Genomic DNA, 24317 nt, shown 5'->3' with positions numbered 1-24317 from the left:
TTGGATGATGGGTTTTTTCAATTTGAAGTCCGATGAGAAGAACCCGTTAAGGAATTGAGATAATTGATCTTGTCTTGAACTTAAGGTGAAGAAGACGAAAATGGAGGTAAGGTTTGATAACCTTGTCTCCCTCTCAGTGAAAATAAGTGTATATATATGTCAATATGTATGTCTGCTGAATTCATCACCCATTCTTTGTGCTTTTCCAGTGAACCAAATGAACGTCAAGATGACATCCTAATCACCGAGCACCAGCCTCGGAGAAGGAGCTTCGGTAGGCGGCTTCTATTTCTCTAACATATCTTCACTGGGTTTACATTAAAATCTTTTTTTTTCTTGGATTCAAGGGGTTTCAATCTTTGGGTTTGTAAGCCCAGTTCAAGAGGTGAACACCATGATCCAAGGGAAAAGGTTGGAAATGTATGAATAAGAAATTTGTTGTAAAGGGCACGAGTAGGGTGTTCTTTGATTTGTTTAGTTTAGTTTTTTTCTAGGGCTTGATTTTGGATTTTATTCATCGTATTGGGGATGTCTGGAGAAGACCAAGTCCAAAGAGAGAGAGAGAGAGAGAGAGAGAGAGAGAGAGAGAGAGAGAGAGAGTAAGAGTGAGAGAGAGAGAAATGTATGACAAGTGAGATCTTGCCTTGTTTTTTAATTATGAAAATCTTAAAATAAAGACATAAATGTAAAAAAAAAAATAAGTAAACAAAATAAAAAGGTATAATAGTCTTTTTAAATTTGATGGGGCCCATAACCATAATTGTTTTTTTAATTTAAGACTAATGATACAAGTTGAAAAGATTTTTCACTTCATCTATATTTTTTGGAAACCATAGAAACCAAATTTGCGTCTTAGTCAACTGGTTATATGTCTATACTAGACGAATTCTCGGCATAGGTTAAAAATATATTATTAGAATATAGTTTTCAAACACCTTTTAGTTAATTCGATTCATCAATTTAGGTTCTTTTATTATTGTTATATTTAATGTTTTCCTTTTAACTATGTTAAAAAAAAATAGATTGATTTTTTTTAAACATTATTTGATATTTTACTTTAGGTTTTAAATTTTACACTAAAATTTTAAGCTTATTTGATATATTAATGTATTTAACTATATATTGAAGTTAACAAATTAAGTATATCATATTGATAAGTCACAAATTCCTCTATTTATGATAATGTTTACAACTAAAAGCATGTTTAAGTTAATAAATTAAGTATAATGTATGGAAATATGAAAAGTTGGGAGTTTCAAATGAACGTGGTGAAAGAAAAAATGCTTCATTTATAATACAATATTATATGATATGATATGATGATTATAGTTTTAATTTTTAAGTCATCGTGATATATACAATTATTTGATAATTTTATAAACCGTTTAAAATTATATAAATTATATATCAAACGTATGATAATCTATATATAACGGGTAACAAAATGTATAAACAAAAATATGAACTACAACTTTTAGTAACATAAAAATACAAAAACATCTATTATAACATTTGTATTAAAAAACATATATATATATATATATATATATATATATATATATACAATGAATAATAAAAAATATAAAAAATAAACACTACAACTTTTAATAACATAAAAACACTAAAATATTTATTATAACATTTTTATTAACTTTTCATATTTAAATCACAAATCTCTTCAAATAGATTAATGTTTTTAATGAGCAAAACTTTACAACCTTATAAAAGAAAAAAAATAAAGTTATTAGTGATTGCTAATTAATAATCATAAGTTAAAAACTCTTGAGTTGTAATTAATAAATATACATAAATTAGAAAACTCTTGAGTTGTAGTGTTAGTTTCAAATGAATACAGTATTTGGAAATGTGTATTTATTATTATTATTATTATTATTATTATTATTATTATTATTATATTTGTCTAAATAATTGGTTTTGAAGCATTATTTTTAATCCTTTCAATTATTAAACATAAAGATATTTAATTATAAATTTATAACATACAGAGGTGCATATATATGCTAAACAAATCACATATAATATATATTTTCGTAAATGTCATATGTAATTCTTGTCATAGTAATATGGATAAATTACTTTCATATGAAAAACATATCATGATAAGTCATCATAATTACATATCAAATGTTAAAAATTATGTTATCTTTTAAATATTGTCTTGTAAATATGTTGTGTAGGATAACCCAACAAAAAAATAATATAAAATAAGCATAATCAAAATAAAAAACTACAATCAAATAAATAAGAACATTAGGTGGTTGAATATATAAATAAAAATGTTACATAAATATACGTTTAAATCAAAAGGAAAACCTAACATTCGTCTACTTTGCTCAAACAAAAAAAACCTATATCCGTTTTCTGAATCTTCTTTCTTTATTGACACCATTCAACCATAGAAACTTGATGACAATTCTTCACTAACCTGCAATCAATTTTTTTTTCTTGAAAAAGAAGAATGATAAAGATATTCCAAGCAAAACATTGGAGAGTCACATTCAAGATTGAGTAATACATACAAATCACATATAAAGGTCAAATGAGAAATTGAGCATAATAAAAGAATATAAAAGCTTCATTTGTTCTCGTTGAAAGAAAAAAACCATATTACAATTACCATCGATGCGACATAACCCATTTCTTCAAATCATCATATTTGGATCGTGAATGCTTCAACTATATGAAAATTTTTGAATGATAATATCTTCAACCAAATGAAGACTTTTTGTAAGAAAAATGTACTAATATAACTACATATATAATGAAGGTGAAAGAGTATCGGGGTTTCAAATGCATGAGGTGTTGAACTTATAGAGTGTGTGATTTTCTTGGAATGAGATTATGTGATTAACTACTTTGAAGGTGAAAGGGTGTAGGGGTTTCAAATGCACGAGGTGTTGACAATTTTTTATGGGGGTTACAAATAAGATTGAAGAAAAAATGTTAGCTTTAGACATGTGAAGGTCTGAAGAGTAATAGTTCCATAGAACAAGGGGCAAAGAAAAATGTTCTCTACATATATGGGCAGTCGGAAGAGGCGGGAAAATGGTAAAAACCCTAGTTCGGATTGAGCATCGGTCGTTCTTCTCGTTAATTTCTACTTGATTTTTCCACCAATCCACGCAAATGGGGATAAAGGTAGTTATTTTCCTAGAATCTGATAATCTTTTATTGTCGTTAACATGTTTGATTCTGGTAATTTAAACTGTTCTGAAAATTGTTTCTTGAATTTGGGTGTTTAGGGTTTAACGAAGCTTCTAGCGGACAATGCCCCGAAGGCCATGAAAGAGCAGAAATTCGAGAGTTATTTTGGTCGGAAAATCGCCATCGATGCTAGCATGAGCATCTACCAGTTTCTGGTACCCAAATTCTCGTTTCCCCTTCCCCTTCCCCTTCCCATTTCAAGATAAATCACTATACGTATGTGTTATGCTTCATATGAAAAACTGTAGATTGTCGTCGGAAGAAGTGGGACAGAAATGCTGACCAATGAGGCTGGTGATGTGACTAGGTAAGTATCTCAAACGATTTTTCACCTCTTAAACATATTAATTTTTGGATAAAAGATCATTGAATTCATATTCTAATCTACAATTTGGGTCTCATTTTTACAATTTGTTGTATGTATAACAGCCATTTGCAAGGAATGTTCAATCGGACTATTAGGCTTCTGGAATCTGGATTGAAGCCAGTGTAAATCCCTATTTCCTTCTTCTTCTTCTTTTTCAATCTTTCATTTTTTTATATATATGACCAATTTGACCTTCCTCTCTCTCTATATAGCTATGTTTTTGATGGGGCACCTCCCGATTTGAAGAAACAAGAACTTGCAAAAAGGTAACCTAATTCTTGTTTAATCACTACAAATAATGTCAATAATGTGACATAGTTTTAGAGTTATTACACAGATACTCAAGGCGAGAAGATGCAACAGCCGAGTTAGATGAGGCTATTAAGGTAATTTCATGACTTGTTTCCACTTCTTTTATGTGATCTTCATGTTTTTTTACTTATTTTTTTTTATTTTTTATTTTTATCTTTTCACTGTTGTAGTCTGGCAATAAGGAAGACATTGAGAAATTTAGTAAACGTACTGTGAAGGTATCTAATTATCTATATGTTTTTCTTTAATGTTTATTTAATTTATAATTTATTTATGTTATAAACTATAAATAATTGTTTTCCATCTTTTTTAGGTAACAAGACAACACAATGAGGATTGCAAAAAACTTCTAAGGCTTATGGGAGTGCCTGTTATTGAGGTAACTTTTTTTTTTTTTTTTTTTTTTTTTTTTTTTTTTTTTTTTTAAATAATAATTGAGAAAATAACATCACACTTATGGAAATGGAATGAAAAAGTAAATAAGGGTAAATTTGTAATTTTATTTGTTATGGGAGTGTAGGCCCCATCTGAAGCAGAGGCACAATGTGCTGCTCTTTGCAAAGCTGATAAGGTAATGTATTTTTTTTTCCGTATATGCAAAACAAACATTTATTTTATTTTATTTAATATATTTAATTATAATAAATAAATTTGTTTCAGGTGTATGCTGTTGCCTCTGAAGATATGGATTCTCTTACTTTTGGAGCACCAAAATTTCTTAGACATTTAATGGATCCTGCTTCAAGAAAAATTCCCGTGATGGAATTTGATGTTTCCAAGGTTTTAAATTAAAAATATAAATTATTTATTTATTTATTTATACTATTTTTTTAACGTTGAGGTGCTAATTTTATAACAGGTTTTAGAGGAACTGAACCTTACAATGGATCAATTTATTGATCTCTGTATCCTATGTGGATGTGATTATTGTGACAGTATTAGAGGTCGTTAAATAAATATATAATTTTTATAATAAGTTTCTTGTTTTTTTTATTTTTTTATTTTATATATTTGTTTTCTTTTTAAATTTTAGGTATTGGTGGGCAGACAGCTTTGAAGCTCATTCGTCAACATGGGTCAATAGAAACTATCCTTGAAAATATAAACAAAGAGAGGTTCTTTATTTATTTATTTATTTATTTTAAAAAAATGTTAGAGAATGTTATTTACGGTTTTACCCTTGTTGTCAGATATCAAATACCTGAGAATTGGCCATATCAGGAGGCTAGACGCCTTTTCAAAGAGCCTTTGGTTTGTGTTGATGATGAACAGCTTGAACTTAAATGGACTTCTCCAGATGAAGAAGTGAGATTCATATTATAATAACAGAAAATAGCAATGTACTTTGAAAAATCTATTTTTGCTAAAATTAATTAATTATTTTTTCAAAGTATGATGTAATAATTGGATATTTTTTTTGAAGTAAAACGACTTAATAGTAAAATACAATACTGTAATAGAAATAAATGAAAGTACATTGCTATTTTTTCATTTAGCCCTTTTTTTAATTTCTATATTCTTTAGGTTTATTTATTTATTTTTTTCATTTTCAGGGCTTGTTAAACTTCTTGGTGACTGAAAATGGGTTCAACAGTGACAGAGTCACAAAGGCAAGGACACCGAATGATTTACTCATTATTTATTATTTATTTAAAAAAAAAATCTTTTTGTATTAATTTTTTCTAGCTCTTTGTATATGTTAATATATAACTAATCGTGTATTTTAATAACAGGCAGTGGAGAAAATAAAAGCTTCCAAGAACAAATCGTCACAAAATCGGTAAATAAGTCAGTTAAATTATTCATTGAATTTATTTTTATTCCTATTCTTAATTTAATTTTTTATTATTTTATATTTGTGGTTTTTTTTTTTTATACCAGATTAGAATCATTCTTTAAACCAGTTGTTAGCACTTCTGTTCCCATTAAAAGAAAGGTACACCTTCTTTCTGTTGTAATTGAATTGTTTTACTTTTTTTTTTGTTGAATTATCTCCAATTATATTTCTTTTAGATAATTTTTGCAAAATTGAGGACTGATTTTTTTTTTTGCATTAAGTGGTGTTTGGATAAAGTAGGATTAATTAGTTTTAAAATGAAGTCATTCCTTTTTCTGTATTAAGTAAAAAGAAGACCCATATATAAGTAAAAAAGAGATAGAAAAAAAAAGTGAACCATTGTTGTATAATTACAAATTTAACCCTTTGGCTGTCAGGGAACTAAATGCATTCTTGGATCTTCAAAACAAGTAACCAAGACTAAGATATTAACTGGAACGATCATAAGCAGCTTTAGTCCTCCAACTTTAAGTCTGTGTTCCAAACACCCCCTGATGTTATCCAAAGGTGTATGCTTTGGCACATGAAGCCAAAATGGTGATTTTTTTTTTTAGAATCTAGCCGTGATTTTTTGAGAAACTAGTGGATTGTCTTAGGTCATGTTTCTTTTTTTCTTTCTTCCAATAAAAAATATTTGAGAAAATAATGTGTGTATGGATTTTCTTTAAATAATTTACGACGTTTTTGTGTGTTTTGTGACACAGGAAACGAATGAAAAAGCTGCAAAAGAACCAGCCAACAAAAAAGCAAAGGGTGGAGCTGGTAGAAAAAAGAAATAGGTTCGTTTTTTAATATTTTGTCATTTCAAAGTTTATGGTAAAAAAAAAAGAACTTGTACTTTCATATTTTATCTGTTTAGCCATTAAATTAAATTATATTATAATCTTTTCATAAGATTTAATGATTTGGTGGCTAAATCATTGAGAGTCCTTTTCTACACTTGTAGGTGCTTGATTCTGTTGTATGACTGATGCCTCCCTCCAACTTTAATGATTTTTTTTTAAATATTTTGTTTTGTAATATTAAGAAGTTTCTAGTTTCTGATGATAAGTTCGCTCTAAAATCGAGGTATCATGTTATCTTTTACTGAAACGACTGTTTTTTTTACATCACTAATATTGACGTCTGTGTAGGAAGTAAAGTGTACTTTGCATGTTTCTTTCTCTATGATTCATAATATGTGATTGCATGTTAAATATAGCAATGCTAGGAAACAATTTTTTTAACCCTTTTTGTATACGTGGAAGTTATCAAACTATATGTAATTTAATAATGAATCGTTCATATTCATAGGCATTCGTTAGTTTCTCGTTCTATTGAACACAAACCAAATATCTAATATCTAATATCTAATTATCAAATATAAAAGCAAATTCTAAAGTACGTATATAAACATGGTTGAATTTAAACAAAAAATAAAGTAGTTTATTAGTTTTGGGCACAACTAATATTCTAAATTTAACAAAATCCACTCTTCAAATATAATGTCAAAAAAGAAAAAAAACAGCCAAAAAAATACGCATCACAAATGCTAATAATATGACATGATATATCCATCCATCCATCCTCTTGTTTTTGATTATTGAAGTCATGAGGATCCTTGAAGCAAGTCGTTTTTACTTTTACCTTTCTTCATTTTGGCTTTCACCCGTGATTTTGACACCAGGGTTTTTACCGTGTTTGTGAAGTTCCCTACCGCCATAATTATCAAAAGAACTCCACACGTAACCACCTGGTCAAATGTGAAAAAGACGTAAATGCCCTTCTCATCTTCATCATATCATAATAAAATATACAAGTATGATTGTTATAGAATAGGTAATGACATACCTGCCACTCAGAAACGACACCAACCACTGCGGTTTTAAGCAATAGCAGACCCACGTATGCTTCAAAAGCCTACGGATAGAAGATAAGCAAAGGGTAAATTAGTAAATATATGACTAAACAATGAATTGGAAATGAAAGTAGGTTGGTATTTAAGCAGAAAATGACCTGTAAGACAAAGAGAATTGGGTATAAAAGCCATATTTGACCTTCTACTCCAGCAGTTTCACCCCACACAACATCCATTCTTCTAGCCTGCAAATCAAAATCAAGTCCTTAAAGTAAAGATCCTTTTTCTTTTTTTTAATGTTTTTTTTAATGAGTTAAATAAAAATTATAACAAAATACCTTTCCCAATGCTATACGAGTATAGAGCCTCTGGCGTTGGTATCTATTTTGTAAAAGCATTGCAACTCCTTGCATGATTGCCCATTTCAAAAACAATTGTATACCTTTCTGCAAAAAATAATAAATAAGATTAAAATTTAAACACACGAGCCTAATATTTTACATGAAATGTAATAATTTAATAAGTAATTTAACCTGTTTCTGGGAGCAATCGGGTTGCCTTTCTATCTCCCATGTAAGGCTGATGAGTGCCATAAGCATAGCACAATAGTGATGATATATCCACCTGAAAAAAATCAAGAGGGCATTTACGTCTTTTGCACAAATGAAAGATCAACAAGTCCATGCCCACTTTTTTAAGTGGGAAAAAAAAGTAAGCAATTTTTTTGTCTTCTTAACATCAGTCTTAGTCCCCAAATACAGTACGACCTGTCCTGTCTTATCTTGTCCTGTGTAACATGTGGGCCCTACACAACTAAAACATTTATAATGAAAGATTAATGAGACCACAATGTTTGTTGAATTATTACCATGGACGTATGTCACTTCCATTAACTCTCAAGATATTCTCTCTCAAAGCCAACCCTGTGTAGAGAAAGAGCAACCATGCCTGAAAAGGGCACACTCGTAATTTTCAATAATAAGGATGAGGAGGGCATTCGTGTCTTTTGGATAGAAAAAGAGATCAAGAACGAATCTTTCTCCCATCTTTTTGGTTGAGACAAAAGATTTGCAATTTTTTGTCTCCAGTTCAATGCATGTCAAACACAGTACAACCTGTTATGTGTCCTGTGTAACAAATGGGATACAAGAGTGTGATGAGAAGAACACACATTACCTGGTACATCTGAACAGGTAATGCAGGAAAACATCCATTCCATACCCATGACCTTAGAAGCAGAAGCAATGATGGGAAAAAAAGAAACAGATATGCAGTCCTGTCCTGTTCATAGGGAACCAAAAAGAAAGAAAATAAAAATTCTATCTTTAGAAAAAATTAAACCAAATGAAATGATTAGTGTTTATTTGTTTATGAAATTGCTTTCATATATGTGTAGATGGAGGAGGTTTAAGATATTATATAGGTGGAAATTTTAGAACTTACTCTGAAATTATTGTATTCCTCCTTCACTTTCAATTGAACATCCTTTCTGGTAGCATGAACATTTATGGGACCAAGAAACATCTTCAAAAATCTTCCTGTAACCAGACAACACCAATTAAACATTTTTTTTCGAATTCTTAAGCTAAAATTTATTGCTTTCAAAATGCAAATTTGTTTGGATTTAATAACTAAACACCAAGTCATTACCACTTTATAAATATAACTTTTCATAGCTCTATGGAGTTATCAAAATTTCCTTCAATGTTTTCAAAAGCATTCCAATTTGAAATTGGAAAGTATGAATTATCAAAAAGTGGTGTGACTGGTGTTCTCGCAAGCATAATAATGAGGGATTAAATTAATTAATGAAAGCAAATCACCATAAGATTTGCTGGGAAGAAATGCAGCTGCATCTCCTTCACTCAATGTATAACTCGCTCTAGTTAGCTCTTCAACCAACTGTGATAAAACAAACAATCAACTACAACCCAAATAAAGCATCCATTTTTATAACTAAAAAAACCAGCAAGTAAAGCTGTCCACACAATAATATCTTCAATTTGCAACGAAAAATCAGTATTTATTAGCTTAAATACACACAGTAGCTTCTCGAGAGTGAACTAAATAAGAATCAATCAAACACACAAGGCCTTACTTTTTCGGCATCTTTTGGATCCAAATTCCCTTTCTTGACGGAGGAAGCAATGTATGAATGAAGCCTTTTGATACTTGAATCTAGAGCTAGGGCTCGTTGCCTTAATGAAGCTTCCTCCTGTGAATTTCGAGAAATTAAAGTTGCCGCAGATTCCTGCAACTCTTTACTCTGTTCCACGATTCTACAAACTTCTTCCGCCGCGTTTCTCTCAGACGAGTTATTATCACCGCCACTGACGGTGGCGGTGGAGTCTCCCATCTCGAACAGATCAACGATCGATCGACTTTCTACCCAATTTTCACTGAACTGATTGCTTCTGCGTTTTTATAGTTATCGAAAAACTATGCGCCTGATTCCGTGATTAATGAATCGAATAACAAGGAATAACACGAATAGAGAAAAAGTACCGGGAATTAAACAGGAAGGGGAGGTTTCCGGCGAGGAAACGGCGACGACGGTGGCGAATCTTAAGCACACAATCTGATAGTTAAAGTTGTAATTTATAGTATCTCCGATCTCGCGATATTCATCACCACATAATTCAATTAAGATTTCATTTCCATATATTTCAATTATGGCAAATGGCGTGCTACATATTTTTAGAGGGTCATATTTGCCAAGTAAACTAACTTTTTAAAAAAAGGTATGTAGAATAGTTTTTGAGAAGTTTTATATAAATTTCTTAAATATACCTTTAATCAATTATATATATATATATATATATATATATATATATATATATATATATATATATATATTCTAAATGTTAATTTATATTTTTAACTAGTTTATCATATAATTTTTTTTATCAAATATAAATTTTATCCGTTACCTTATAAGTTAAAAGTTAACTTTTCAATTATCAACTATTTTTTAGCTAGTACAAAATATAACTTATATATTAATTATCAAATACTTGAAAAAGACAATTGAAAAAAAAAAAATTATGAAAATTATGGATGATGTACATGAGAATTATATTAGGAATGATGTCAAGAACCCATGTGTACCCCGACTCTGTGGGACCCCATTCTCGTACGAATGTTTTTTTTTTTATAATATATTAAGGTTTGGGGGTGATATTGAAATTAGGGCAACAGGGATGGAAGTGGGGTGATATTGAAATTTAAGGGTAGGATCAAGGGCGTAGACACACGGGGAATTCGAGGCCTGGGGAACATGAGAATTCAAGAGCGGAGGCGGGGAGCTGTTTGGCTCCATTGACATTCCTAATTTATAATGTCTATTTATTAAGGAAAGTAATTGCTTTAACAAATAGTAAATTATATGAAAAACAATGTTGTTAAGATCGAAATCCCAGATTAGAATCACAACAACCTACAAAAAACTATAACAAAAAAACAACCACTAATATCAACATAATCGTTTTTGTAACAACATCGAACCTAAGTTCTTAGGAGCCTAAGATCGTTCCTTAAGATCTTAACCATTTACTTTCATTTGGTCTTAATGTCTAAAAGGACAACTCTAATTTTTTTATTATTTATTTATTTATTTATTTTTTAACATTTGAAAAAGAATCACACATATTTGTTAAATAATTCAATGCAAAAACTAAACAATTTATCCTTTCAAGTTGAAAAAGCCTCATAAATTCATTTGCTAAGCTCGGAATCTAACATCCGAAATCACATGAATCCACACAGAGCCTCCTTGCTCTGTCCACTCATAAAATATGAGAGCAAATTGAGGTCAATAAACTTGTCCAACTCATTTGAACTCTAAACACACGATAAAAGCCATATCGAAACAATGTAACAACCGACCAATGTCCCATAGGCAATATATGAAAGTTCTATGATGTATGTGTTTAGTATACGATCCATTGTTCAGATGCGTAGAAAGTCCAAAACAAACAACATTGAACTGCCAAATCCGTTTCTAACACTTCTAAGCTTCATTAACGACTTAAAAGTGATTATAGTGGATCCAAAACTTGTTTTAAACATGTAATAACATCCTTAACTTAATTAAATCATTAACATAATACATTATCCCACAAATCTCAAATTTAAACCTTTAAACTCAAATGAAGGAGATGGGAGGTTTTAGGGTTTAAGAGATACCGTCTTTCATCGTCTGGCAAGACTAATCCCTCAACTTATATTTCAATCCTAAAAGTTAATATTCTTACAAACTAAATCCAAAACCTAGTTAGATATCTTAAAAAGGATAACACACACTCCTTGCTATACTTATAGGGCGTGTTTGATACTAAATGTTTTTGAGCTTATAACATTTGATAAAATGTATTTGATAAAATGTTCTGTTTTGAACAAAAAGTCTCGTTTGACACCACAAGCTTTTAGCGTTTAGTTTAAACACAACGCTCAAAATTCAAAAGCTACCTAATGTAGCGTTTAACACAACGCTATCAGTTACCAGCTAACTGCTATGAGCTACTAGCTAGTTTTGCCGAACACGCTCATAAAATATGCATTTCGTTCTAAGTAGGACTTGAACTGCAGATGAGCACATTTCCACCAAAGCTAGACATGTTAGATCAAATAACATACCTTAAGTTCGATGATTAAAAGGTTAACTAACATCCACAAGATTTAAGCTTCAATTCCAACCAATCAAATAATTAATTTTAATTTAAGTACCTTAAATTAACAAAAAAAATTGAATGTTTAATTAATTACTCGTATATAATTTATTTTAAAATAATTTTATTTAATGAGAACTACACTTAAAAGAGAATGAAAAAGATGAATCGACCATTTATTGGTTATCTTTTTTGGGAAAGAGAATGAAACCTAAGCCAAATTTATTGGCCGATTTGTCGTAGTATATTTCGAGGACATTTTATAAGATATAACATATTTTAGAAAAATGACCACTTTTTTATGTGGGTACATTTTTGATAGTAAAATTCTAAGCATATCATATTTCACAATAACCTTTTCTTTTTATAAAAATTAAAAACAACCGTGCGCAAGACAAATTTTGATATATGTAACGTTTAATATGTGTCTATGTTAATAATGACAACTAAAATTTAGAGTTCGAGTGATCTGTTAAGACAACAATTTTAGACAAGTCATGTTTTATATGATGAATTTTGATAACAATGTAAACTTTGAAATACAACGTGTTTATTCGACAGCCACAAATTATTTGATATGATAATATTTTATGATGATGAAACATTTAAAAATGTGAGTAGATTACGTCAAAATTAACTCCAAAATATGAGTAATATTTTGTGACAATAAACTAGTTTAAGAATGACCAATTTATATTTTTAATTTATATAATATGACTATATTTTAATAGTTAAAGTTTACAAGAATTTATCATCATAAAATTATAGGTTAAACTAGTAATCATAAAAGAAACACAAATTTAACAAACAAAAATAACAAAACAATGCAAGATAAAGAAGAGGGGAAAGTTAGGTGGGGGAGTTCAAAGGATAGAAAAGTTAAAAGGATGGTGGTTGTGACGTTGATCCATTTTTAGATTAGTTGAGAATTAATTTATTGTTAATTAACTAATTCGTTAGATCATGTTTAAGTAGTATATTTTAGACTAATGCCAAGATTGATTAATAAGAAAAGAATTATAAGTGTTTAGTATGATTTGAACAAAGTGGTACAAAATTAAATAAAGACTCACACTCTATCTTTTGTTCTGCCAATAAAAATGAATGCTCTATTTTTCATCATATCCCATCATGTCTCCTGTATCAAACACACCATTATAGAAATTAAAGAGTTATTTGATAGTTGCTGATTGAGTCATATATGATTGAGTCAAGACATATCCTTAAATCTGATCGAATAAGAGATATAAAAAGAGTCCGAGCCAAAAACTTTTAAGTATAATATCTAACAATCTGAATCTGACCGAGTTAGATGAAGCCTCTTATCAAACTCAGTAATAACAAGATTTTTACTTCTTTAGTCACATTTGAAAGTAATTTGAGTTTTGAATCAACCATGTCTATGGGGAGGTTCAAAAGTGCAAGTAACTTTCTTTTCATAATGGATATGTTCAAGGATAACATAACTAACAATTTTCTTCCCAACTATTCATTAGCTACTTATTCTATGATCATTTTTAAACTTCCAAACCATTGGAATGCAATTTCTTGAAACCATTTATCTTTTCCTATGAGACTATGTAGAAATCATACACTCATATATATAATTAATGCATGTTTGGTCAATATATGCAAAGTGCTTTATTATATATTTTGGACACTTTTGTAAAGTATTGTAATATCATCTTTTAGATTTAGTATTTTTTGTTCATGACGAATCACATGATAAATGAATTTCTTCTATATGCGTTAATATCATGTTAAACAACTTTGTTTCTTTCATCATCTTTTCATCTTGTTTCCTTTAGTATACGTTTGGATAACTAACACTTTTTCTTCGGTATTGAATTTACTTATGTATGCATCGATTGTAAGAACAAATCAACTTTGTTATTTAGTTAGAAATTTTGTGTTAACATGGTATTACCACATAAGCATATAAGCTATTTACATATTCAAACAAACTCCACAAATAATAATTTGAAATTATCGATGTGATATTAATATAGCCACACTAGTCATACATTCAATCAAAATTTAAAAATAACAACGGATCATGCTCATTTCAATACAATCGGGTGGTATAGTACGTTTGAAAGATTGACTCTTTGATGTTGGCTTTGATTTCAAAATTTCCTTTTTTTAGTCAAAGTTGTGATCACCTTGTCATGAGAGTCAAAATGTGATCGATCAAGTGATAGTGGAATCAAATGTATGTTGATAATTATGACTAAATGATGTTATGATGGCATGAGATGCACGTTACAATGAAATCCAACCAACTTATGAGATGAAGATATGTTGAATTGACCATAAATTCCATAATACAATGTTAGCCTTTGAATCATGAATTTCTACATTGCTTAGACATGGGGAGAATGTCCCATATAAGTTGGAAATTTTCATAAAAAACATTGAGTTTTTTAAGAACTAAGAGCTAAAGGAGGTAACTTGGGCTATGATTATCGGTTTCAATCCCTCAATCTACAAGGATCAAATCCTTGAGGTAATCCATTCATCTTCTTCTTGATGTTCCTTTAATAATGAAAGAGGTCTATATGTAAATGTTAACCCCTCATTAGCCCATTATTTTATATTGTGGGGTTGTTATATATTTCTGATAAGAAGTTGAGTCTAATTCAGTCATATTTAGACACTTTGATACCATGATTAAAAGCATTTGATTCGGTTTTATAGCATCATATATGCCTCTTACCGAGTTCGATAAAAAAACTCATATACAACTTAATCAGACATTGACTCAGATATCACTTAGTTAACAACTATGAAACAACCTTATGTTTTGTATCCATGTATCTCTAGATTTAGGCCATGTACGTTTTTTTTGTAGTACTCATGCTTATATATATTATTGAAAAAGGCTATTAGCGTGATCTTGTAAATTTAAAAGTTGATTAAAAAAACTGATAACCCAAAAGAAGACAAGCACACATGAAAAATGAAAAAAAAAGGTCCAATTAAGTAAACAAAAATAATATAAAATATAAGATTGAAATTGAAAAATACGGTGTATGCAGAGTGAAAATATTTTGGGTGATCCCATTGACATGGATGGGAGGTAGTACACATCTGATGACGCAGAAGAAGCCAGTACCCTTCAACTTATAAGGCTGACATTATGGAAGCACAACTCAACACTCATTGCATTCATTTTTACAAGTGTTTTATTTATTTTTTTTAAACTAAAGTTTTCACGTTTAATATAATTTTGTATATTTCAAAATCTTATAACTTTTTTTTTTGCCTAACATTTCTACACAAATAATAGTTAATTATAACTACAAACTATTTTTGCAAAACATAACAAACAAATTAAACGTATCTCAAGAAAACACATAACAAACACCAAATTATATAAAAATGAAAGATTCCGAATGAAAAAAATTTGTGAATAGATATGGGTTAGATAAAAAAAACAAATCAAGAAACATATCTATTTAATAACAAAAAAAAAAAAAAAGATAAAAATCGCGTAAGTATAATGCATGCATGAGCAGGCCTGGTTTATGAACAGTTTTTTCACATGAAACATCACTCTCTCTGAAAGCAAAACCACCCACCAAAGTCCCACTTCCACAGTGAATCACTTTAATCTTTAACCTCATAGATTGCTTCTTCACAGAGATGGCAGAAAAATCGACCAATTTGGAAACTAATTTATATAAAAAATACATCAAAATGGACAGATTTTATACATGTGAAGCTTGAAATTTTGTTTCTAGTGTTAAAAAAAGATAAGAAAATTGGTATAAAAGAATATAAGTGATTCATCTGTACATGCATTGTTTCATCATCAAATTGATAGTACTATTACCATATCTAAAACCCACATCACACACAGATACACACACTGAGTGTGTGACATAAATGAAATATGCAAAAAGGGTTTTAGTTTTAGGTAGTTACCTCTGAGATTTGAGAATGAGGAAAAGCAAAGGAATTGGAGAGATAGTTGAAGTAGAAGGAGGTGGTCGAATCGTTAGGTCGCTCAGAAGAAAAGATCGCCATAGCAAAGTCTGCACATCAAAGGGTCCGAGGGATCGGCGTGTTCGTTTATCAGCTAACACGGCTATCCAGTTCTATGATGTTCAAGACAGGCTTGGGTATGATCGACCCAGTAAAGCCATTGATTGGCTGATGAAGGAAGCGAAACCTGTGATTGATGCGCTCGAGAATGATCATCATGCGCATGAGTTGCTTACATCTGTTGTCGATACCTCTGAGGCATTTCATCGAACAGGTGGTGAGCGGAACCAGGAGATCTCCACTCTCGCGAAAATCAGTGGTTTTGATGACTACCCAATGGGGCTAATCGATTCAAGAAACAAAAACCAGGAAAAATCGATTGAAGAAGAAGAAGTTATAACCCCGATGGATTTCACGTGGAATCCGAGCTACGATTCGGGAGATGGCTTTGCGTTTGTTGATAGGGAACCCCTTCAGTCCAGTTATCCTACACTCATCCATACATTCAACAATGCGTTTGTAGATGATGAAGAGTTTTTGGGATTTAATTTTCAGCAGGAAAATCATCTTCAAGAGGAGGAAAATTGCAACCTTGTGTCCAAAACCCGTCGCTCCTCTGCCACTTCCTATCAAATTCTCTGAACAAGGTAACAAGCTCTCCTCCTCTATACAATTAATTTACAGAAAAACCACAAAACTAGCTATTTTGTAATATTGATATATATATTTCAAAATAGTTTTTTTCTTCATAAACAATCAATTTTACATAGGAAAATCAATATTTTTTATGCCTAGTTTTTTTTATATTATATTTTCCCCTAATTTTCCCCGTAAATCAATATCAACCAAACAATTCATTTTAGCACAACGACACTAATTTATTTTTGCAAAAATAAATTTCAAAGGCCTCTACTTCTAAAAAAATAGTAAAAAATTATCAATTTTGTAATAATAATTTCGCATTATAAGAAAAATAATTCGTAATATATAATAACTCATATTTTAAAGTTTTTGAAACTACACAAAAACAAATTCTATGAGGAAATGGTAATTTAGAAACGGTCAGTTGTGAATACAATTGGTGTGTTTTTGTGGAAAATATAAAAAATGCCTATTTTGTAAAGGTTGAATATTGAAATTTTTGTATAAGAGAACTAATTAGTATATAACACTTTTTTGTAATACATAACAATTAATGATTTAGATATGTTGTAAAAAAAACACTTATGTCCATATATAACAAAAAAAAAAAAGAAAAAGAAAAAAAACATTGTTATATATAACAAAAACTTGTTATCTATCAATCAGCTCTGCTTTTATAACAACACATCATATCTTTGACCTAACAACACATCATATCTTTGACCTAAATAACACTTATGTCCATATAAAATGTCATTTCATATGAACTTTTGACAAGTTGTATGTCTCTCACCAAACATGTATGAGTATGACCTTTAATCCCACTCATTTTTATGTCTATCGCCATATTGCAACATTGCAACATGTTTAATAATTGAATTCATGTACTTCACTTCTAAAACAAGTACACTATTTGTGTTTATCGATCAATATGACTTCTTATATGACATATGAAGTTTTATATCATAAATTTCAAGTTTAAGACCACCTACTCCGGTGGAATGATGTTGAGCTTTCTTTCGATTATGACATATCGTATTTTGTGATAGTCTCACTTCTCATTACAATATAAACACTGTTTAAAAAACAAAACCCACTTACATATTAACAAATAATTTATAATTTTTAATAATTATTTTAATTATATATACCTCTAATTACTCAATGAAATATCATCACCAATATAGTTAAATAGTTTAGATAATAATAGTTATTAAAATATAATATAATCAATAGTGAAAGGGTACTAATTCTTCGGTTGAAACATTTGATTATTCCACTAGAAAAAATAATGTTTTTACATTTATACCCTTGGTTTTTAATATGTAAATAATTAAGAAAGAGAAAGACAATCCTAGACTCGTGGTGGCTATAGCTTCGATTAAAAGATCGAGAATTACGTGACTTCCTTCTACCTTCTCATGATTTACTACACATAATATAGCTTATGGTTTCTCACAAATACGAGGGGGTTGTAATGGTTCATCAGGAATTTCATTGAGGTTCTCCACGAAGCTATGGTAACAGACGACAATGGCGGCGGTAGATGATTTAAACATATTAACAATGATAAAATATGAAGAAGTGAAAAAGAAAGAAAGAGGAAAAAGGAGTGCTGCGTTTCATTTAGAAACAAATTCAAGTGATAGTTTTCTTTCACTCTAAATTAAAAGGGTTGTGATACTTCCACAGATCTTTTTAATATATCCACGACAAAAATGTAAAAATGGTCCATGTGGTTGACAATTTTATGTGCTTTTGGTCCAAAACGAAATGTTGGTGCACCACTGGTCCAAAATTGGATCTTTCTATTGTTTTTGGTCCCTATCTACTTAAAAAGACCATTATGCCCTTATAATTTGTTTTTCCATTTTTTATTATATATTTTTAGTCAAAATAAAAAAAACCACCACCATCCTCTCTCTCTCTCTCTCTAAATCTTCATCTGGGTTCTTTAACTTCGTCTTCTTAAACACACACACACACACAAAATACACAAAGTTATGAAGATCCTCGTCCGATGGAGAAAAAGAAATACGAATTGGAATAGTCCCAAGGTCGATCGATGGTCCAGCGGCCGAATTCGCGAGTAGGGGCGAGCAACACAAGAGGCCGTCGCCTCTTATCTTTCATCGGGAAGAGAAATCGTCGCCTCTTGGTGTTTTACTCATCCGGAGCGGAGGATGAAGCGAGGGCAACAATGGCCGCTTGAGAAGATCTTGTGCTCTTATGTCTCGGAAGAAGGATGCGAAGGAAGGGGGATCGGTATGGCTAGCTAGGGTTTTCGAAGGGAAGGAGGTCAGAAAAGAGTTCAGACGAGAAGCACGACGTCGCAGGTGGTTCGGTGGTGTTTTCTTTGATGGGAGAAGAAGAGATGTGCGAGAGGTGAGGTTGCTGTCTCAATGGCTCACTGAAGCACCACTACAGCCAATGGTTCATAACAGAGGACGAAGAAACATGTCGTGACCTAGAGACCCAACGATGGGTCACGATTTTTGTTGAATCTCAAACCTGTAAATCACGATTGGTAACGAATCTGGTTGACTGTGGGTGGGTTCTTATGTTCAATGTATAGTTTAGGGATGAATGAGCTTTTTTTTTGCCACATATTCCCGTTTGATCTATCTGATGAAGATGAAAGGAAACAGGCGGTAGAGAGAGATAGATGTGGGTTTATTTTGTTTTTGTTTTTCATTTTATTATAAGAATAAGAAAATAAATAAAAGAAATTAAAATATAATTATTTAAGGGCCATATTAGTCATTTTAAGTGGGATCTGGACCAAAAACATAAGAAAATACAACCATAGGGACCAAAACCACACAAGTTATCTAAATTGGACCAATGGTGCACCAACATTTAGTTTTGGACCAAAACTACAGAATTTTGCCAACCATAGGGACCATTTTTGCAATTTTGTCTATATCCACTGATTTTTAAAGAAATTGACATTTATACCCTTCATATTTATATTTAGAGTTTATTCAAAGGCATTGGCAGAGTTTTAGTAAACACTTATAGCAAACGACAAACATGTATACACCGTTTCTTCTTTGGACGCTGTAGTTCTCGGCCGGAAAATGGTAAGTGTCTTCTATTCTATTTTGACAGCAATCTTCATCCTGCCACTCCTTGGATTTAACCGAGCTTTTATGAGGGACCAAATACCTTGACCGAAGTGGGTGTAATAGTTGATACTAGAAAAGCCTATGGTGGTGCCTGCAAACACAAACAGAGGGTAGTGAATGGCGATTGTTGCGTAACCTCTTCTTCTTTAAACCCCATGGCTTAATTGTCCTGTAAATACCTTCATCGTTATTAACTCTAGTGCACCTCTAGTTCATGTATTTCATTATCGAGAATTATGACTGATAATAGGTTATTCGATGAAAAACCTCCAACCAACACCACCGCAACAAAGCCAATCTTTTTGGTAATCAGTTCCGAAGAAATCTCGGACAACACCACCACAACAAAACCAAAAATAAATAGAGGTTCTCCTTGGTTGCCGAAAAAATCTACGACGAACGGGTTCTCCTTGGTTAGTTTACGGGTGTCACTGATGATCTGCAACATCGTTCTTTTCGGTTTGGAAGATGTTCGACCTCACCCTTGACGTCTTCAAAACCTCCTTTGCGAGCCTTCATCTTCATCCCTTGAAAGACCACAAGCAAGGTGTATATTTTATGACCCAATTGAGATTTTAGGTTACAGAGACTGGAGAGGTGGTTTTTTGCTTCCATTTTTGTAACAATGGGGTTCATAATCGCCATAGAAGAGGGTGGCATAGGAACAGGGGCTGCCGACAACAGAATCCAATGCACAAGGCCGTGGAGAATAGAGAAACATTTGGATGAAGACTAGAAAGCGAAGTTTAAACGACAAATGTGAAGAGGGAGATTGAGATTGAGAGAGGGAGAAGCAGTTGAATAATTGATTACACTCTAAATATAAATGAGGGGCACAATTGTCATTTTGTTTTAAAACTCAGTGGATGCATAAAAAACTACCGTGGCAATATCACTTTCCAAATTAAAATGAAGGCATTGTTGTCAATATCTTAAATTTTCTGTGGATAAATAAAAATCCTCAGTGAAGAAATCAACTCCGATAATAAATACTTAATTTACTTCAGTATCTTAAATATTCAATTAAGTTGAGTTATAAATTATATGATTCATTATGATGCTATTTATCTCTTTAATCTTAAATATAAATATTATATCAATGTATTATATATATATATATATATATATATATATATATATATATATATATCTATATATATATATATATATATATATATATATATATATATATATATATATATATATATATATAGGCTTAAGTTATTGTATTCTAATTAATTATTATGTGGATGTAGGAATGAATGTAGACCAATGGTTTTAATTATTTTAAGTAATGATTTACCTGTCTTTAAATTAGGAGAAACATGTTTAAATTAGAAAACACATGTTTAATTAATGAAAATTTTGGATTTTAAGGGATATTGATTCTTTTAATTTTGAATTTTGATTTTTTTGAATTAATTCATTTTTCATTCTAACATAATTTTTAATTTTTACTTGATTTTATTCTTTTAGAATGCAATTCTGTTAGAACGATATTATATGAAGATGCCATAATATATTCTCATATAGTACATATGTTAATTGAAGTAACTTCTTGTAGAAAAACAACATTCTTAAACCTTCGGTTGAAATATAACATAATCCTTATATATTTAAATATTCATACATATTCTTACAAAATAATAGTCTAAATAACATTCTTAAATATACAATTATCGAACAAATAGATTTGATTACTAAAATTAATTAATAGATAACATTAAAAATTTATCTTATTTAATTAATTCTTAAACTATATTGCTTAAATTAATGGAATTAATTAAATATTTATTTGATTACTAAAATTAATTAATAGATAACATTAAAAATTTATATTATTTAGGTTTTGAAATGATTGGATCATATTGATTCCTATATCCGTACAATAATGAGTTAAAATATTTGAACCTAATTCTTTATCTCTCTTTTTCTCTCTCTCTCTCTCTCTCTCTCTTTCTCTTTCTCTCTCTCTCTCTCTCTCTCTATATATATATATATATATATATATATATATATATATATATATATATATATAAACACACTAAAACTATTTAGTTTATATATTATTACTATTTGTTTAATCGAACACTTATATTATAAAATAAATTAGTAGAACTATAATAATATGTTAATTATTAATTAATTTATTATACATTTTAATATTAATTAGATATGAAATTATTATATTTAAGTTAAAAATTAAATAAATACTTTTTAATCATAACTAATTAAAACATATGCACTGATGTGTATGATAGTTGAAAAATATGATACAACACAAATAAAAAACAAATTAATAAATTAATTGCAACTTTTCACAACTAAAAATAGAATTAATTCGACATATTTATTTGTTGCTAGAAGTAGATTTTGTAGTGGTATATTGCTCATGATTTGAGTGTTTTAAAATATTTCTAATATCTCTAAACATTATATAAAAACATCACTAAATATCTACTCAAGTATTGAGTAGGAATCCAAGTGACTTGTTAATACATGTCTTTATATGGTAGCACATATATTTAAATTATACTTTAAAATATCATTTATTGTCTGTTAGATATAATTTTATGTAGTGACTAACTAAACGATAGTTTATGTCCTTTATTCCAAGGTAACCAAGACCATGCCGACAAAGACAGAAGAAAGATATCGACATTATCTATAATTATAATAGTATGTGGTTAGTATTTAATTTGCATCGTAGATCTGAATATAGTGAATCTAGCAGTACTCTAGCTTAATTTGTTGTGTAATGGTTTATATATAACCGGTTTGTGTTCTAAACGTTATATGTTCTAATGCTTAATTGAATGGCTTACATTTTGAGCAATTAGGGTCAAACCAGAGTGATGAAAACAGTTAAAAAGGAGATTCCATGGTCGAAAATGTTGTGTATTATTTTGTTACGTAACGTACAGGTTATTATGATACAAAAAATATTGAGGTTTATTTGTTGTCCATTGGTAGAATTAGAAGTGGTCATACTTTCATCATACCTATTAATTTATAAATATAAGACAAAACTTCAAAAATGGTCCCTGTGGTTTTCGAAAATATCAAGTTTAGTCCCTAAGTTCAAAAAACCTCACAGATGGTCCCTATGGTTTCAAAACTTTTACCAAATGGTCCTTCCGCCTAACTCCGTCAGTTTTCTACCGTTAAGTGAGGGGCATTTTCGTCATTTCAATACACAGGGACCATTTATGAGGTTTTTAATTATTTTTTTTAAAAATAAATAAATACTAATATTTAATATGCAAGGGTCTCTCTCCCAGCACTCTTTCTCCTTCCAGTCAGACCCACACCTACCGGTGCTAAGCACCACCATCACCACTATAATTTTCAGACCACCAACCACCACCATTGTTGCTCTGTCTCTCTCACAATTATACCCGATATAAGCCTCAACATTATCTGAAAGATGTCATACTCTTGCAAGATCTGCAACACCAAGAAGGTCGCCAAGGAGGTACGACGACAAAACCCACCACTGATCCATTACTCACTCGAGTCAACTCAGTCCCACCACCATTGTCGGAATTCAAAATAGAAATGCTCTTGATTTTCTGACCCCATATTGGTTCTCCTTTCTCCGAATCCTTCTTAGATTTCACGAACTGGGTCACGTCGAAACTCGCCGAAATCAAAATCTAAATTGGTAAGCCCAAATCAAAATCTAAAATTGAAACCTAGATTCAAGCTCTGTGTGTAATATTTGACATAATCTAAAGCATCATCTCCATTATCGCCTTCCTCTAAAAGCTCTGCATCTGCAAGCTTCGTCAATACAAGCTCACCAGGTTGGGATCTGCCTCCATCGATTTTAATAGGAACCAATCAATGGAGAAGAGGGAAATCTAGGGGAGAAGAAGGAGTACAGACAAGAGAGAGGCGACTTAGGTAGAGTAAATGACGATCCATGGGTTTTTCCGTGGGTTCTGGTCGTGTTTCTGAAGGCTCCAGTGACTCCGATGATACTTGGTTGAGGTCTAAATTTAGGGCGATGGCTCCGGCGGTGGGATCGATTGCACGTATGGTTATGGGAGGTGGTTCAAGGCCAAAGTCAGGTGAATAACAAGATATGGATCTTGTTTGATACCGATCTTCTCTTTTTCTTGTTATACACAAGTTTTACAGTAAAGAAATGGTGGTCCAGATGGTTTAGCTTCTTTGAGAGAGATATAGAGAGAGACAGAGACAGAGAGAGAGAGAGAGAGACCCTTTGCATATTAAATATTATTTATTTATTTATTTTAAAAAAAGTAATTAAAACCTCATAAATGGTCCCTCTATAGTGAAATGACAAAAA

General features: G+C 30.6%; 3 protein-coding genes and 1 long non-coding RNA gene across 8 annotated transcripts; 2 read left to right on the top strand and 2 right to left on the bottom strand.

Annotated features, from left to right (window-relative positions):
• The first annotated feature begins 3002 nt into the window (after nt 1-3002).
• Nucleotides 3003-6937, top strand: LOC145061168 (5'-3' exonuclease family protein). 3 transcript variants are annotated; one of them, XR_013687120.1, is made up of 19 exons: nt 3003-3159; nt 3264-3380; nt 3474-3532; nt 3655-3714; nt 3805-3858; nt 3930-3978; nt 4075-4122; nt 4218-4283; nt 4425-4475; nt 4565-4684; nt 4764-4848; nt 4938-5019; nt 5095-5209; nt 5458-5514; nt 5638-5684; nt 5786-5840; nt 6119-6248; nt 6446-6520; nt 6688-6937. XR_013687120.1 is itself a non-coding variant. In XM_079008565.1 (18 exons), exons 1-17 carry the CDS (start codon nt 3148-3150, stop codon nt 6518-6520), a joined length of 1152 nt encoding a protein of 383 aa, XP_078864691.1. In that variant the 5' UTR covers nt 3003-3147; the 3' UTR covers nt 6688-6937. The 3 variants fall into 3 exon arrangements, 1 of the variants encoding a protein (XP_078864691.1); XR_013687119.1 differs by having other exon boundaries at nt 6119-6278; XM_079008565.1 differs by lacking the exon at nt 6119-6248.
• Nucleotides 6938-7144: 207 nt separating this feature from the next.
• Nucleotides 7145-10240, bottom strand: LOC145061169 (uncharacterized). 2 transcript variants are annotated; one of them, XM_079008568.1, is made up of 11 exons: nt 10084-10240; nt 9677-9992; nt 9402-9480; nt 9022-9116; nt 8755-8859; nt 8447-8526; nt 8112-8202; nt 7917-8024; nt 7737-7823; nt 7572-7640; nt 7145-7473 (listed from the first exon to the last, which is right to left on the bottom strand). In XM_079008568.1, the coding sequence occupies exons 2-11, from the start codon at nt 9932-9934 to the stop codon at nt 7330-7332; spliced, it is 1116 nt and encodes a 371-aa protein (XP_078864694.1). In that variant the 5' UTR covers nt 9935-9992; nt 10084-10240; the 3' UTR covers nt 7145-7329. The 2 variants fall into 2 exon arrangements, with proteins under 2 accessions (XP_078864694.1, XP_078864692.1); XM_079008566.1 differs by having other exon boundaries at nt 9677-10225.
• Nucleotides 10241-15602: 5362 nt separating this feature from the next.
• Nucleotides 15603-16284, bottom strand: LOC145064877 (uncharacterized). Its single transcript, XR_013688123.1, has 2 exons — nt 16173-16284; nt 15603-15918 (listed from the first exon to the last, which is right to left on the bottom strand). It is a non-coding gene; the product is annotated as an uncharacterized LOC145064877 (long non-coding RNA).
• Nucleotides 15934-22792, top strand: LOC145064876 (transcription factor TCP13-like). Of its 2 annotated transcripts, none has more exons than XM_079012244.1 (2): nt 15934-16879; nt 22620-22792. In XM_079012244.1, exon 1 carries the CDS (start codon nt 16188-16190, stop codon nt 16872-16874), a length of 687 nt encoding a protein of 228 aa, XP_078868370.1. In that variant the 5' UTR covers nt 15934-16187; the 3' UTR covers nt 16875-16879; nt 22620-22792. The 2 variants fall into 2 exon arrangements, with proteins under 2 accessions (XP_078868370.1, XP_078868371.1); XM_079012245.1 differs by having other exon boundaries at nt 22600-22792.
• Nucleotides 22793-24317: the final 1525 nt, after the last annotated feature.

Source organism: Lactuca serriola, chromosome 7 (assembly GCF_051521515.1).
Source record: "Lactuca serriola cultivar US96UC23 chromosome 7, Lser_US96UC23_V15, whole genome shotgun sequence".
Lineage (NCBI taxonomy): Eukaryota > Viridiplantae > Streptophyta > Magnoliopsida > Asterales > Asteraceae > Lactuca > Lactuca serriola.
This window is presented reverse-complemented; position numbering and strand designations above follow the sequence as displayed.

What these genes read in the sequence shown, in the direction of transcription:
- LOC145064876 (XM_079012244.1), top strand. Translation starts at nt 16,188, where the DNA reads ATGAGGAAAAGCAAAGGAATTGGAGAGATAGTTGAAGTAGAAGGAGGT.
- LOC145061168 (XM_079008565.1), top strand. An exon ending in TGAGCATCTACCAGTTTCTG is followed by an intron (nt 3,381 to 3,473) that starts GTACCCAAATTC and finishes GAAAAACTGTAG; the next exon opens with ATTGTCGTCGGAAGAAGTGG. An exon ending in GGACTTCTCCAGATGAAGAA is followed by an intron (nt 5,210 to 5,457) that starts GTGAGATTCATA and finishes TTTCATTTTCAG; the next exon opens with GGCTTGTTAAACTTCTTGGT.
- LOC145061169 (XM_079008568.1), bottom strand. Translation starts at nt 9,934, where the DNA reads ATGGGAGACTCCACCGCCACCGTCAGTGGCGGTGATAATAACTCGTCT. An exon ending in CCGATTGCTCCCAGAAACAG is followed by an intron (nt 8,025 to 8,111) that starts GTTAAATTACTT and finishes TATTTTTTGCAG; the next exon opens with AAAGGTATACAATTGTTTTT. An exon ending in CAATTCTCTTTGTCTTACAG is followed by an intron (nt 7,641 to 7,736) that starts GTCATTTTCTGC and finishes TTCTATCCGTAG; the next exon opens with GCTTTTGAAGCATACGTGGG.